The sequence below is a fragment of the Symphalangus syndactylus genome, chromosome 9, assembly GCF_028878055.3.
Source record: "Symphalangus syndactylus isolate Jambi chromosome 9, NHGRI_mSymSyn1-v2.1_pri, whole genome shotgun sequence".
In the NCBI taxonomy this organism is placed as follows: Eukaryota; Metazoa; Chordata; class Mammalia; order Primates; family Hylobatidae; genus Symphalangus; species Symphalangus syndactylus.
Window position 1 is genome coordinate 112,720,203 of NC_072431.2, and position 17,209 is coordinate 112,737,411.

Sequence of the window (17,209 nt, forward strand, 5' to 3'; positions counted from 1 at the left end):
ATTCACAGACGGTTTGAGATGTCATCAAGGTTGTTTCTCTTACCAACATGTGTCAGGAATTGGGTACTTAATATGAATAGAGATTTCTATTGCAGTATTAAACAACTGTGTTCACCATAAATATACAATCTGGTAAAGGATCCATAATACTTTCTAAGAAGCTTTACACAAACATAAAGTAAGTAATTTATGATGACTAATAAAAAAAATTAAAGGTGGAAAATGTAAATTCTACCCACCCAAGCTCTTAATGTTTTCAAAAAAAAAATTAATGAATATGAATGACTAAAGCATTTGAAAAATTAAGATCTTAACTTTAAAAAATTAGTAGCCCTCAGAAATCATACAGGTTCATTTTAAATTGCCCATTAGAAATGAATCTGCTGGCCTGGTACAGTGGCTCATGCTTGTAATCCCAGCACTTTGGGAGGCCAAGGCGGGCGGACTGCGTGAGGTCAGGAGTTCAAGACTAGCCTGGCTAACATGGTGAAACCCCGTCTCTACTAAAAATACAAAAATTAGCCGGGCGTGGTGGTGGGCGCCTGTAATCCCAGCTACTCTGGACGCTGAGGCACAAGAATCACTTGAACCTGGGAGGTGGAGGAATTGCAGTGAGCCCGAGATTGCGCCATTGCACTCCAGCCAGGGCAACAGAGCAAGACTCCATCTCAAGAAAGAAAAAAAAGGAAATGAATCTGCTTTAGTAACTTTGATTGCTTTTTCTGTTGGTGTTCCTCAAAACAAAATACAGTGTTTTGTTGTTGTTGTTGTTGTTGTCTTGGACTAAGACTACTGTTAGCTTTGTTTGCCACAAAGATTATGATGAGAATTAATTGGGTTAGCATAACATAACATACTTACCAGAGTATAAGGTAGGGTCAGTATTGTAAAAATTTATAAAAATCGCTCATTAATATTTTCTTAATTGCTTTATTTTGAATAATGTAGTATATGCACACTTTTAGATTTTTTTAAAAAAAGTTTTGAAAATCTAACAGGTATCTTGATTTTTGCATTCCTTAATGAACTTGATTTTTATTTATTAGAGTTAAAGTTGTTAATACCTGAGATTAGTGAAACAGGCCCTAGTTTCCATTTATAATTGATTTCAACGGTGTAAATTTGGATAATTTACCTTATTATTGGAATTTGGACTTTTTTATTCTTGAGATAAAGATTTTTAAAGAAACACAGTATCTCAAAGTCATGATAAAAAGGATACTGACACTAAAGATACATGTGAAGGATTTGAAGGAAATTGTTTCATGAAATGTGAACATGGGAAGAAAGGGCAGTATGTCCATTAAATACATTTTTAAAATAATGTGACATCGAATATGCATATGGAACTAAGTCATAAATTAAATGTTATCAGTAGGCGTTTAACTCTTTGACTATTTCATTGACAACTGTAGAAATTGACATAAATTGGCTAAAAAGTTGTTATAAATTTTCTCATGGAGAAACTAGGTTATTGACTTACACTTGAATATATATTACACATGATATTGCTTTGAAAGTTATCCAAAATGGAGGCCAGACATGGTGGCTCATGCCTGTAATCCCAGCACTTTGGGAGTTCAAGGCAGGCGGGTCACTTGAGGTCAGGAGTTTTTCACCTTATTGGTCAGCCTGGCCAACATGGTGAAACCCCATCTCTACTAAAAATACAAAAATTAGCTGGTGTGGTGGTGCATGCTGGTAGTCCCAGCTACTTAGGAGGCTGAGGTAGGAGAATCACTTGAAAATCCTGATGGCGGAGGTTGCAGTGAGCCGAGATCACGCCACTGCACTGCAGCCTGGGCAACAGAGTGAGACTCCGTCTCAAAAAAAAATAAAATAAGGCCAGTCTAGGCGGTGGCTCACGCCTGTAATCCCAGCACTTTGGGAGGCTAAGGCGGGTGGACCACGAGATCAGGAGATCGAGACCATCCTGGCTAATGTGGTGAAACCCCGTCTCTACTAAAAACACAAAAAATTAGCCAGGCATGGTGGCGGGTGCCTGTAGTCCCAGCTACTCAGGAGGCCGAGGCAGGAGAATTGCTTGAACCCGGGAGGCGAGCTTGCAGTGAGCCAAGATGGCGCCACTGCACTCCAGCCTGGGCAACTGAGCAAGACTCCGTCTCACAAAAAAAAAAAAAAAAAAAGACAAAGCTCATAAGCCTTATCCTTACTTTATAGTGTTTGATAACTGCTGAGTAAAGTCTTAACTCCCCATGGTGTACACTAGAGTACTTTTATTGAAAGTCTTGGCATTTATATATTATCTGGCCAATTACAGTTAGAGAATTTTGAAAGTTTGGTTTTGGGTTCTAGGTAAACTGAAGGAACTTAATGGAACTGCACCTGAAGAGAAGAAGTTAACTGAGGATGACTTGATACTTCTTGAGAAGATACTGTCTCTAATATGTAATAGTTCTTCAGAAAAACCCACAGTCCAGCAACTTCAGATTTTGTGGAAAGCTATTAACTGTCCTGAAGGTAAATAAACACTCTTCAAAAATGTAACCAGAAAGCAAGAGGTTTTATCTTCATTTCTACCAATATTACTGGTATTTGTAGATTAAATAAAAGTTAACTTGGGTAGTTGTAAATCACTATGGAAAATCTTCATGAAAAGGGTTCACTACACTACTGGGATTGATAATCTTGTTTTCGTTACATGCGTTTTGAGAATCTGAAGGTAATATAATGATCCCCATATATGCACCAGTTTTTGTTGTTGTTGTTGTTGTTGTTTGTTTTGTTTTTTGGTTTTTGTTTTTGTTTTTGAAACGGAGTCTCACTTTGTTGCCCAGGCTGGAGTGCAGTGGCGCAATCTCGGCTCACTGCAAGCTCTGCCTCCTGGGTTCACGCCATTCTCCTGCCTCAGCCTCCTGAGTAGCTGGGACTATAGGCACCCGCCACCATGCCCGGCTAATTTTTTGTATTTTTAGTAGAGACGGGGTTTCACCGTGTTAGCCACGATGGTCTCAATCTCCTGACCTCTTGATCCTCCTGCCTCAGCCTCCCAAAGTGCTGGGATTACAGGCGTGAGCCACCGCGCCCGGCCATGCACCTGTTTGTTTACTGTTTCAGAGGATTTGTGGATTCCCAGCCAGGCATCCAAGATACTCTTAGTGACCTGTTAACCCTAGGCTACAAATATTTACTATAAGTTTTTTTTTTTTTTCCAATTATGTCAGTTAAGTCTTTTTTAATTCTCAAAGAGTCCTTGCCCGTAATTTTTTTTTTCTGCCATTGATTTATTGGAGAAAAAGTCTTTTTTTTTTTTTTTTTTTTTCAATAAAATATCCCATATTATGGATTTTGCTGGTGTGTTCCTGCATCTCTGTATTTATTGCTAGTGGCAAAATTAGATTCTGGTTCAGTAGGGTTTTTTTTTAGGTGAAATCCTTTATAAATGATGATGCATACTACTTTTATATTATGGAGCACATAATGTTGGATTTCCTCACCTTTAGTGATGCTAAGATTATTTTGTGCATTCATTCAGATGGCATCTACCTAGGCCCTTGATTATAAAGCTCCCACCAACCTATAAGCATCCTATCACTTGTTAACTGGAATTCTTCTCTTAAGAACTTTCCGGCTAACTGGAATTCTTCTCTTAAGAACTTTCCGGCTGGGCACGGTGGCTCATGCCTGTAATCCCAGCACTTTGGGAGGCCAACGTGGGTGGATCACCTGAGGTCAGGAGTTTGAGACCAGCCTGACCAATATGATGAAACTTCGTCTCTACTAAAAATACAAAAATTAGCCGGGCGTGGCGACATGCACCTGTAATCCCAGCTACTTGGGAGGCTGAGACAGGAGAATTGCTTGAACCCGGGGGGTGGAGGTTGCAGCGAGCCGAGATCGCACCATTGCAATCCAGCCTGGGCAACAAGAGTGAAACTCTGTCTCAAAAAAAAAAAAAAAAAAGAACTTTCCCTGTTTAATTGTTCGGTCTTACAGAATTTTTAAAAGCAAGGTCTGCACCCCATTCTTTCCATTCGTTTTTGAATACTCACAGTGTATAGGCTATTTGATAACCTGAGAGAGTTACCTTATTTTTAAAGCGAATATGATTTTACAGTAATAAATCTAGTTTATGTAAATATGAAAAATTAACAAAAGTTTCAGAAATATATGCATTTTTTTTAAAGCAGACACATGATTTTTCACATTTTCTAAAATCATTAGTTTTGTAGTGGGAAAATAAAATCCTTAAAAGTCGATAGTCAAAAGAAATTTTCTTTATTTTCGTAAGCATTAATGACTTTTTTTTTTTAATAGATATTGTCTTTCCTGCACTTGACATTCTTCGGTTGTCAATTAAACACCCCAGTGTGAATGAGAACTTCTGCAATGAAAAGGAAGGGGCTCAGTTCAGCAGTCATCTTATCAATCTTCTGAACCCTAAAGGAAAGCCAGCAAACCAGCTGCTTGCTCTCAGGACTTTTTGCAATTGTTTTGTTGGCGAGGCAGGACAAAAACTCATGATGTCCCAGAGGGAATCACTGATGTCCCATGCAATAGAACTGAAATCAGGGAGCAATAAGAACATTCACATTGCTCTGGCTACATTGGCCCTGAACTATTCTGTTTGTTTTCATAAAGACCATAACATTGAAGGGAAAGCTCAATGTTTGTCACTAATTAGCACAATCTTGGAAGTAGTACAAGACCTAGAAGCCACTTTTAGACTTCTTGTGGCTCTTGGAACACTTATCAGTGATGATTCAAATGCTGTACAATTAGCCAAGTCTTTAGGTGTTGATTCTCAAATAAAAAAGTATTCCTCAGTATCAGAACCAGCTAAAGTAAGTGAATGCTGTAGATTTATCCTGAATTTGCTGTAGCAGTGGGGAAGAGGGACGGATATTTTTAATTGATTAGTGTTTTTTTCCTCACATTTGACATGACTGATAACAGATAATTAAAAAAAGAGAATACTGTGGATTAAGTAAAATTTTACATCTTGTAAAGTGGTGGGGAGGGGAAACAGAAATAAAATTTTTGCACTGCTGAACTGTGAGATTTTCCTGTGTAATTTGGCTAGATTTTCAAGAGTATGAAAACAAATTTAAAAAGAGCTATATCAGCAACAACACAATGACAATGACATCTTCCCCTTACCTTAGCCACTAAGGAGAAGACAACGGCTGTTACTCATATAACTTGCTTTTATTACTTGATGTACACCAAACTGTTAATTGTTGTCAATTATCTTTTATTTAACTTCTCTACCTTCATTGCTAGATCCTTCGAATGGCACTGATACAATTCAAGATCTTGTTTTAGGATAACTACTTTAAAATTTTTAAAATTATATCAAATTTATAAAGTAATTTATAAATTCATATATTAAAACAATATAATTTCTTGATTTGTCATTTATAAATCCTAAAGTATATTTGTTTAATGACCTGTTTTTAGATGAAGAAAAAGCCAGTTGGTAAGCTATGTTAGTCATGTATCAGTTCAGACAGACGAGGTCTCAATTTAACTCCAGGCTTAGATCCAGTTTCTTTTGCCCTTCACTATTTGAGGTAACTTCATTTTTCATTCTAGTTTTGATATTTGGCTGTTTATTTTTGTCATTTTCCATTATTTCAGAGGGAATTTTGGAACATGTTGAATTTTATCAGGTGATTACATAAGCAAGAGTACATCAAACTGTATCATTTGAAAGTCTAGAACCTGTCATGTGAAATTACTATTTTTGAGCTCTCTATGTGGTCCGGGCAGAATAGTAGACACACTGATATTTAATCCTTAAAACCCCTTTAAATGAGGGCCAGTATTATCTCTGCTTTCAGAAGTAGACATAATAGGATGAATCATATAAGAGAAAAAAAAAAGTGAAGCCAAGAGGGAGTTAACTACTTAAAGTACATGCCATGCTATACTTTCTAGAGAGGAGATCACAGATGTGTGTGAACATCCTAGCAATTAACAGAAAGAAGGAACCATCACATTAATTACACAATTTATTGTGTTTGAGGTAACCGAATTTCTTGAGAGAAGCGTAACTATTCTATTTTCAAAAGTGGGAAAGATCTTTTCATAAAGAAGACGTTGCCAAAAATAGTGAGCAACATTCTCAATACTCATAGTATAAAGAACCTTGAATTTCCTGGCTTAATGCCAAATTACAGCCTTAGATGAATAATTGTTCCCCAAATGGGCAAGAAAGGTTCTAATTGTCTAGAGTACTCCAAGTAAGAACTTTTGGAATATCAAAAGGAAATGAGCAAAATGTAAATAGAGGGGATATGTACTTTGCTGAGTATTAAATTGGAACTTCCTGGTGTGTACCTGGACTAAATATTCTGTTCACTGGCTCAGTTAGGTACCTATACTTTTCTTTTTTTGATTGGGTTTAGGTGGTTATGTCAAAGTTAAATCGCAAAATTAGGAATTTAACCCAGGTCTGGCTGGTTCCTTTACAATACACTGCTTTCTTGTTATAAGTACAAATAATTTAATTGCAATATTTAGAAAAAGTAGATACCTTTGAATAATGATAAGAAATAGTCTTGGTTAAGAACATAAGTTCCCTCTTCAAAATGTAAGGGGCGGCAAAATGTAAACACTGCTTCCTATTACTGTGCAAGTTTTTTTATATCAACTTTTATTATACTATTTCATGTTTGTTGTGGAGATTACAAAACATAGCTTAGCAAAAGGAAACAATCTCACTTGAAGAATATGTTAAATAATTTAATGATATTTTAAAGATTTTCTTTTTTAGTTAAACTTTCCTATGATTCTCTTAATGTTTTTTCTGAATACAAAAGTAATAAACATTTATTGAGTAAAACACACACACCCCAAATAAAAATTGCCTGTAAGGCCACTATCTAGAGAAAACTATTCTTAACGTCTTGTGGCATAGTGACTATGTATGTAAATGTATTTTATTTTATTAAAAAAGCGTTGTATCATACATACTCTTTGATAACCTGATTTTTAAACTTATATTTGGTACAAAGAGCTCCACATTAATAAATATAATATTCTATCATATGGATATACCCATTTCTTATTAACTGGTACTGTTTCCAATTTTCAGCTATCAAGCAATGATATGACAAATCTCACAACAGTCTTACTAGTTCCCTAGGAACATTTTATACATGGAATTGGTAGATCAAGATAGTGTACATTGTTTAGACTGTTTACATTGCCATCGCACCTCTAGTGGTACAACTCTTGGAATTAATGTACTTCATACTGCATTTGAAACCCCATTGCCTACAAGAGTTAAGTTATTATTGTCTCCATTTCATAACTATTCTCTCTGGCATTAGGTTCCTTTAGATGAGTATGTTACTGTTTATATGACTAGCTGAATTTATAACTAAATAGCAATGCAATGAAATTTATTATCTACCTCATAATCTTCTTAAGTAATGGAAGCAGCATAGGTAAAAATGGATTCTTTACGTAGATAATTCTGGGGATAAGAGTGGGAGGTAGGTTCCTTAGCAGTTATCACTTTGTATGTTATGGTAATTTTTTTTTTTTTTTTTTTTTTTTGAGATGGAGTCTGGCTCTGTCGCCCAGTCTGGAGTGCAGTGGTGAGATCTCGGCTCACTGCAAGCTCCACCTCCCGGGTTCACGCCATTCTCCTGCCTCAGCCTCCCGAATAGCTGGGACTACAGGTGCCCGCCACTATGCCTGGCTAATTTTTTGTATGGTTATTTTATGAGGAAATGATAAAATGCATAAAAGGCCATTTGTGATAATGTCATCCTCTCTGGAAGTCTTAGATAAATTCCAGGCTTTTAAAGTGTTACTCCATCTTTTTTAAAAAAACTATTCTAATTTCTAATGCATTATTTTCTGTTAGAAATTATATGCAGTATAGTTGTGATTATAAATACAGTTTTGAAGACTTTAATAGCATTTTTTCATGAGTTTTCCTTCAACTTTTTAATAAAAATATTCATACATAAAAATTTTAAAAGACTGGGTGCAGTGGCTCACACCTGTAATCCCAGCATTTTGGGAGGCTGAGGCGAGAGCATCGTTTGAGCCCAGAGTTCAAGACCAGCCTGGGCAACATAGATTGCATCTCTACAAAAAGTTTAAAAATTAACCAGACATGATGTTGTGTGGCTGTAATTCCAGCTACTCAGAAGGCTGAGGTGGGAGGATCACTTGAGCCTGGGAGATCAGGGTTGCAGTGAGCCATGATCGTGCCACTGCACTGCAGCCTGGGTGTTGACAGAACAAGACTTTGTCTCAAAAAAAAAAAAAACCTGAAAGAAAAGTACAGTGTACATTCATGGACTTGTTAACTAGATTCCACAGTTATTAACATTTTGCCAGATTTGCTTTATCTCCATACTTTATACTTTCTTTTGAAATTACCTAAATGCTTATCAACTGGATACTACCATATGCATCTTATAAGAAAGGGCATTTTTAAGAACATAACTTGTCACCGATAATATCACACTTAAGGAAATTAGTAATTTCATAATATCTAATATCTAGTCCATATTTCAAATTTCCTCATTGCTCTAAGAATGCCTTTTATAACTTGCTTTAAAAAGATCTAAATAATCAAGGTTTGTGTACTGTATCTATGAATAGTTATTTAGTTATATGCTTCTTTGACTTCTTAATCTAGAATAGTCTTTCATATTTTAAAACTATCAGTGACTTTTTGAAATGTTTAGGGCACTCCAGCATGTGAAGCACCTCACATTTTGTGTTTGTAAAATATTTTTCTACAACCCTTTAGTATTGGTTATCTATTGCTGCTTAATAAATTACCCCAAAACTTAGTGAATTAAAATAGCACATATTATCTCAAATGTTCTGTGGTTCAGGAATCCTAACACAGCTTAGATGGATCCTCTTGGGGCTGTAAAGTATTAGCCAAGGCTGCTGTCTCATCTAAAGGCTCTACTGAGGAAGGTTTCATTTTCAAGCTCACATTGTTGGTGTTTAGTTCTTTTGGGGTTGGACTGAGGACCTCAATTCCTAGCTAGCTGTTGGCCAGAGACTGCCCTCTCTGATTTTTGCTATATGGGCCTCCCCAGTGTGGCAAGTTGCTTCATCAAAGCCAGCAAGGGATAGTCTGCTGGCAGGACCAAAGTTGGAATCTTTATAATCTAATCACAGAAGTGACATCTCAACATCAAGGTATTGTATTGGCTGGAAGTTAATCAAGGGGAGTAGATTACGCAAGGCAGTGAATACCAGTAGGGGAGGGATCACTGGGGGCTATCTTGGAGTCGGCCTGCAACATCTATTTCCTATAAACTGAAAGCTTGTTTCCATTGAGATTAAACTATTTGTAGGAATACTTTAGTATTCCTACAAATAACAAGTGATATGTACTTGTTATTTTGTCTTGATTACATCATATATGAGCTTCCTTAAGGGGTAAAATAGTCTTCAGAATAAGGTGGGTAATGGAAGCTGTAAAGAGGAGAAAGTTGCCTAAAGCCCTTTTGTAAAGTAGATAGTCTGATATTGGTCCTAGGCCTAAAATGAGATGTTGGGGCTTAAAACCTGGCCTTAGAATTCCTGGACACATGATAAATCAGAAAAATAAAATGTTCAAATGGCTGTGATCATCAGATTTCAAGTTATATACCAACATTTACCACAACAGTTTGCAACTTGATTTAAATCAAACCAAATAGCAATGCAAAGAACAACTAGACAGCCTGCATTAAGCACTTATTCTTTTCTAGTTGTATATGCATATTTGATCCTCTTTATCTCTATGAGGTAGGTATTACACAGGTGTAGAAACTGAAAGACGTCAAATCTATATGACAAGTCAGCAGTAACCAAACAATGGAGAAGATAACAGTATTTAATCAATGATGTTGCCAAAACTGGATATCAATATGAAGAAAAATATCAGTTTGTAGTAGCCACTTTTATCGTAACAGCAACTACAGTGCCTGCTAGTGCCATATAAGCATGACGTGGATCAAAAGAAAGTGGTTTTAAGCCATTAAATGACATTTCTTTCATTCCTGTGTCCTCAAAGGAACTAATAAATTCAATAAATGTTCACTTATTTCTATATTATTCAAAATTTTCAGTAGTAATAGCAACCAAAGGTGCAATATAATATAGCGAAGGAGCACTGGCTTTGGAGTTCAAAAGGCACACATTCCAATAGCATTCCCACCACTGAGTCATGAATTTAGGCAAGTTGCTTAACCTCAGCCTCAGTCAGTCATCTGTTCAGTGGGACTTCACGTGACGGATGAATAATTTAAGATTCACTTAAAAGCCTAGCAAAATGATGGCCACATAAATGCTTAGCAAGCATTTCTTCCAAAGACAATCCAAGGCTACCATGTTCTTTAATAATAGTAAGAATTGCCTTTACCAAAACAAACAAAAGGGAAAAAAGTAATTAGGTTTAATTTCTACTGGGGAGAAAATGCCGTTGGGGTGGGGGGTAATCCTGAAAGACATTTATAAAGTTGTTTAGAGCTCAAAATCCTTACACTTCTTTTAAACTTCATATAATGCCCCAGGACCCAGCAAGAAAGTGTTTCTGTTGGACTGTAAAAATCACATATATGCATAATACAGCCCTAGCAGTGGTCTCAAGATTTCTTGTAAGACTTCTTTCTGTGTATCGAATAGTGACAATATCAAACCAGGTTTGAAGACTTCTTATTGCTGACAGAGAAATACAGGGAAATGGTCTCTTTTAGACAGAGTGCACATTGGTTAACTATAGCCACAGTAATACTGTGCAACAACCAACAACAAAAATAATAGTTTTTATTTAGCTCAGGAGTTTCAAGCTTGGGGTAGGATGGTCCTGGCTGGACTCATTCATGTTTCTACAGGTCTGAGGACTCAGCTCTAGGCTGGGCTTGTCTGGGTAGCTTAGTTGAGGCAGCTCTGCTCTACTTGTTTCTCATCTTTCTTCTAGGACCAGTGGGCCACTTTGGCCCATAATTTTCATGACGATGGAAGCACAAGTCAACCATCCTAATTGCACAAGCTTTTTTTCAGACTTCACTTGCTGCACATCTGCTAACATCCATTTGGCCAAAGTAAGTTAGATGGCTAAGCAGAAGGGTAGGGAATTATGTCTCACCTGTAGCAGGAGGGCACTGCCAAATTACATGGCAAGCTGTGGATATAGGGAGAGGTGAAGAACTGGGGTCACTCATGCAATTTGCCACAAGGGATAGAGAAAGAAGCTCTGTGTGGGTCCTGAAATTATCAGTTTAGAATTTTAACAAATATTTGCATCCCTAGCTTGTTCCAGGCAATGTATTAGGTGTTGAGACTACAAAAATGTATATGCATAGTTCCTGGGAACTAACAGTATATTGGAGAAGATACTGAGCAAGTGCCTGCAGTAAAGAGTTCTGGACACTCTGTAGGGAGAATAGTGGGTTACAAAAAAAGAAGTGGTTAATTTTAGGAGGATTGAGAATGGAAGTGATGTGGAAATGTTTTTTTAAATAAGTTATACTTAAAATGAATCTTAGATACAATAAGTATAGATGGGGTTGTTGAATAGGCCTGGAGTATATTTCTATGAAAGGCTGAAGAGAAAAATGCTGTTCAGATCATGGAAGGTCTTACATGTACTATGTTGTATTAATTAGGACTTCAGGTTGCAAGTGACAGAAATCAACTCAGATCAGACAGGGCGCTGTGGCTCATGCCTGTAATCCCAGCAATTTGGGAGGCCGAGGCGGGGGATCATTTGAGGTCAGGAGTTCAAGACCAGCCTGACTGATATGGTGAAACCCTCCAAATTAGCCAGGCATGGTGCTGCATGCCTGTAGTCCCAGCTACTCAGGAGGCTGAGACAGGAGAATCGCTTGAACCGAGGAGGTGGAGGTTGCAGTGAGCTAAGATCGCGCCATTACACTCCAGCCTGGGTAACAGAGCGAGGCTGTCTCAAAAGAAAAAAAAAAAATCAACTCAGATCAGCTTAATGGGGGTAAAAAAAGAATTACAATGGCTCACTGATGGAAAATGATAGTGTCAGGATTTTTTGTTACTTGTTTCAGCAAGTGCTTTTGTTGGCCTAATTTTCTTAGAATTGTCACAAGACAGAACATGACAACGAGCAGCTAGGAGACAATTTCCTTCCAGTTGACTGTAATGAAGTTAAGTGATGACTTAGTGTGAAAGAGCAAATTTCTCACCTAATATCTCTTTATAAAATCCCAGAGAAGAACTGATTGACCCCAGCATTAATGCATGCCTATCCCTGGCAATCATTGTGATCACTGCTCAATGCATTGCTAAAATTGGTGTATAAGAACCAATCTCTGTCCACCCTCCCATATATACTTGTTCTAGGCAGAAAAGCAGTCTGCATTTGTTTGCAGAGCTTTAAGTCCATAGCAATGTTTAGTGCTGGGCCTCTTAAGCATATTAAGTTGAACCATATGAAACTGTCAATATTCAACTATTTTTTCCTTTTCTTTTTCTCTCTGCTGCTTGAATCAACATTCAACCATTTTCAACCTGTAAAAAGCCAGTTTCATATGGTACAACCTAAAGAGACATCTCTCTGACTGTAAGTCAGGCTTGTGATGTCTCTATGGCGTGTTCTTAGCATAAATCAAAGTCCTTTCCCCGTCTTCCATTCAGCAGAACCCCAAGTAGAAAGCATTTTGTACCTGTGGTTCCAAAGCCCACTTGACTGTCAACTTCACAGTAGCAGCTAAGTCCCTACAGCTATATCTCTCCACCATGCGATGTAAGAGCACTGCAAACCTCCTCCTGACCTCATTTATTAAAGACTAGTTTCTAGCCATTAATTTTACTCACTCTGTCCCCCATACTGGAGTGCAGTGGCGCAATCACAGCTCACAGCAGCCTCGGTCTCCCCAGGCTCAGGTAATCCTTCCACCTCAGCCTCCTGAGTAGCTGGGACCACCATGCCTGATAATTTTTTTTTTTTTTTTTTTTTTTGTATTTTTTGTAGCGATGGTGTTTTGCCATGTTGCTCAGGCTGTTCTTGAACTCCTGAGTTCAAGGGATCTGCCCACCTCAGCCTACTAAAGTGCTGGTATTACAGATTGGGCCACTGTGCCTGGCCTGTGCCAAATTTTTATTCAGGACAGTGGGATATTGGGAATAAAGAAGCAAATAAAGCCAGGAGCAGTGGCTCACGCCTGTAATAACAGCACTTTGGGAGGCTGAGGCAGGCGGATCACAAGGTCAGGAGTTCTAGACCAGCTTGGCCAACACGGTAAAACCCCATCTCTACTAAAACTACAAAAATTAGCTGGGCGTGGTGGTGGGTGCCTGTAATTCCGGCTACTCGGGAGGCTTAGCAGGAGAATTGCTTGAACCCGGAAGGCAGAGGCTGCAGTGAGCCTAGATCGTGCCATTGCACTCCAGCCTGAGCAACAGGGTGAGACTCTGTCTCAAAGGAAAAAAAAAAAAAAAGCAAATAAAACAAAGTCCTTGCTTTCAAGGAGCTTACATTCAAGTGGAAGGACAGAGATAAATATATGTGTGGTGGTGTTTAAGGGTGCTGAAGAAAAACAGGGTAAGAAGAATGCAGAGTGCCATAGTGAGTGAGGATAGAAGCACTTCCTACTGTGTATTTTCTTATTGTTTCCCCTCACTAGAAAATTGCTTATGATGACATGCATTTTGTCTATTTTCTCCCCTTCTCTATCACCAGTGGTAGAACAATGCCTTTGTGTCCTAGAACAAGTGTGTGAGAGGGCAGAAAAAGACCGTGATTCATCTGCCAAGTTCATAAATACTGTACAGCAATCTAGTGAGGAGTGCTTTGCCCTCTTGGTCCGCCTGAAGAAATATGAACACCGTTTGTCAGGTTGCTATAGAACAAAGTGGAAACCCAGAAGCTTCTCAATTGATTTTATAAGAGAGTAATTTGCAGCCAGGAATTAATAAAGAACTAGCTCTATCCAGGCACACATAACATTTTAGGTCCGTATTAGCTAGCTTGGGCTGCCATAACAAAGTGCCACAAACTGGGTGGCTTAAACAGAAGTTTATTTTCTCAGTTCTGGAGGCTAAAGGTCCAAGATCAGCATATCATCAAGGTTGGTTTCTGGTGAGGCTTCTCTTCCTGGCTTGTGGATGGCTACCTTCTCACTGTGTCTTCACATGGCCTCTCCTGTGTGTGTGGTGAGAAGACAGCGCAGTCTGTTCTTTTCTTTAGAGGCATGGTCTTGCTATGTTGTTCAGGGTGGAGTACAGTGGCTATTCACAGCTGTGACCTCATTACTAATCAGCATGGGAGTTTTTGTTTTGTTTTTTGAGATGGAGTCTTACTCTGTTGCTCAGGCTGGAGTGCAGTGGCACCATCTCGGCTCACTGCAACCTCTGCCTCCAGGGTTCAAGCAACTTCTGGCTAATTTTTGTATTTTTAGTAGAGATGGGACTTCACCATGTTGGCCAGGCTGGTCTCGAACACTTGACCTCAAGTGATCTGCCTGCCTCAGCCTCCCTAAGTGCTAGAATTATAGGTGTGAGCCACAACACCCAGCCTGGCATGGGAGTTTTTACCTGTTCCATTTTGTACCTCGGCCAGTTCACCCCGCTTAGGCAACCTGGTGGCTTCCACTCCCAAAAGGTCACCATATTGATGCTGAATTAAGTGCAGACACCTGATCAGTACAGCGCACCACAGCCTGGAATTTCTGGCCTCAAGCAATCCTCCCCAGTTTGCCTTCTTAATAGCTTGCACTGCAGGCATGCACCACTGTACCAGGCTTTTTTTTTTTTTGAGATGGAGTTTCGCTCTGTCGCCCAGGCTGGAGTGCAGTGGTGCGATCTTGGCTCACTGCAAGCTCCACCTCCTGGGTTCACTCTATTTTCTTACCTCAGCCTCCCGAGTAGCTGGGACTACAGGCACCCGCCACCACACCCAGCTAATTTTGTTTTTGTATTTTTAGTAGAGACGGGGTTTCACCGTGTTAGCCAGGATGGTTTCCATCTTCCTCATGATCCACCCGCCTCGGCCTCCCAAAGTACTGGGATTACAGGCATGAGCCACCATGCCTGGCCCAGACTCTTCTTTTAATAAGGACACCAGTTATATTAGATTAGGGACCCACCCTTATGACCTCATTTAACCTTAATTACCTCCTTAATGACCCTATCTCCAAATTCAGTCACATTGGGGTTAGGGATTCAACATATGAATTTTGTGGGTGATGTTATAGGACCATCAGGTTCTATTAACCACTACGTGGTGCCAGACCAATACATGGAAACAGCAGGAGTTGCAGCAGAGAAAGAGTTTAATAATGGTATGCCAGCCAAGGGAGAAGACGGGAGGGAACCTCAAATCACCTCCCCAGTAAGTTTTTGGACAGGGGTTTCTAAGGGAATTTTGGTGGGTAGGGGGCTGAGGAGCTAGGGGTTGCTGATTGGTTAGGGCATGGGGGATGTAATCATAAGGAGGTAGAAAGTGCATTCTTGTGCTGAGTTCATTTCTCAGAAGGGGTCTTCAGACTGAGTAGCATCAGTGACCCCACTGATACAGTTCCAACGACCGCAGGAACACCAGAGTCCTTTGTCTCGTGCTGGTTTAAATAAAACGATACAGAGTGGAGAATTTAATAGGCAAGAAAGAAGAGGCTCCCTCATACAGAACCAGAGGGAAGAGGGCTCCAAGCTGAAACAGGGAACCCTGGGTGCAGCAGACAAGAGCCAGTTATATTATGAGGCTGGAGGAGGTGGTGACTAATTTGCATATGACCCAGAGAATTGGTTTGACCAGGTATGTCATTCACGTAGCCTGCAAAAAAAATGGCCCTCCCACCCTAGCCTTTTAATATGCAAATGTAGGGTGCCATGATGTCCTACACATTTGGGGATATGTGGGGATGGCCATGTTGCTAGGCACATGTGGGGACAAGAAGAAGAGGAGAATCGCCATATCGTGTAAACCCAGTTTCTAATGGCCTGCATTTGCATATCAAAGCTTGCCAGCCCAGCTTTTTTGCTAGACAAGAAACATTTCTGCAGCTGCTTTAAAAGAAAAAAAAAAAAAACTTCCCAAAGACCCCTTTTCCTCTCTATCTGCCTAAAATAATTTCATAACTTCTGTAACACCATTGGAGTACAGAATCTGGTAAATATCTCAAAATGGAAAACTTGAGATTTCTTAACCGAGTCAAAGATATCTACAAAGCAATAAGCAGCTATAAGGAAGTGGGCTATAGAAAAAGTTGGTTAACGTTTAGCTATGCTTCTACCAAAAGCTTATCTTTTGTTAAAAATCCAGCCATTTGGCAGGGCACGGTGGCTCACGCCTGTAATCCCAGCACTTTGGGAGGCTGAGGTGGGTAGATCACCTAAGGTCGGGAGTTCGAGACCAACCTGACCAATATGGAGAAACCCCACCTCTACTAAAAATACAAAATTAGCCCTGCATGGTGGCGCATGCCTGTAGTCCCAGCTACTCAGGAGGCTGAGACAGGAGAAATGCTTGAACCTGGGAGGCGGAGGTTGCAGTGAGCCGAGATTGCGCCATTGCACTCCAGCCTGGGCAACGAGAGTGAAACTCTGTCTCAAAAAAAAAAAAGAAAAAAGAAAAAATCTAGCAATTTAGTTTTATTAAAATTATGATGGTTTCGCCGGGCACGGTGGCTCACGCTTGTAATCCCAGCACTTTGGGAGGCCGAGGCGGGCGGATCACGAGGTCAGGAGATCGAGACCACGGTGAAACCCCGTCTCTACTAAAAATACAAAAAATTAGCCGGGCGTGGTGGCGGGCGCCTGTAGTCCCAGCTACTCGGAGAGGCTGAGGCAGGAGAATGGCGTGAACCCGGGAGGCGGAGCTTGCAGTGAGCCGAGATTGTGCCACTGCAATCCAGCCCGGGCGACAGAGCGAGACTCCGTCTCAAAAAAAAAAAAAAAAAAAAATTATGATGGTTTCAGGGACACAATTCATAACAGGTTTATAAATGTAACATGTTATTAATTTTTTTTTTTTTTTTTTTTGAGACGGAGTCTCTCTCTCTGTCACCCAGGCTGGAGTGCAGTGGCGCGATCTCGGCTCACTGCAAGCTCCGCCGCCTGGGTTCACGCCATTCTCCTGCCTCAGCCTCTCCGAGTAGCTGGGACTACAGGCACCCGCCACCACGCCCGGCTAATTTTTTGTATTTTTAGTAGAGACGGGGTTTCACCATGGTCTCGATCTCCTGACCTCGTGATCCGCCTGCCTCGGCCTCCCAAAGTGCTGGGATTACAAGCGTGAGCCACCGCG

At 39.8% G+C, this 17,209-nt stretch overlaps 1 protein-coding gene across 2 annotated transcripts in view; it reads left to right on the forward strand.

The window, feature by feature from the left end:
• The window catches only part of PLAA (phospholipase A2 activating protein), a 41,627-nt gene extending 36,613 nt beyond the window's left edge, over positions 1–5,014 (forward strand). For both annotated transcript variants that reach the window (XM_055294041.2, XM_055294042.2), the window contains 2 exons: positions 2,317–2,481; positions 4,279–5,014. In XM_055294041.2, coding sequence (XP_055150016.1) covers positions 2,317–2,481; positions 4,279–4,844 — 731 coding nt within the window. In that variant the 3' untranslated portion in view covers positions 4,845–5,014. The remainder of the gene's footprint in view (positions 1–2,316; positions 2,482–4,278) is intronic.
• The last annotated feature ends 12,195 nt before the right edge of the window (positions 5,015–17,209 follow it).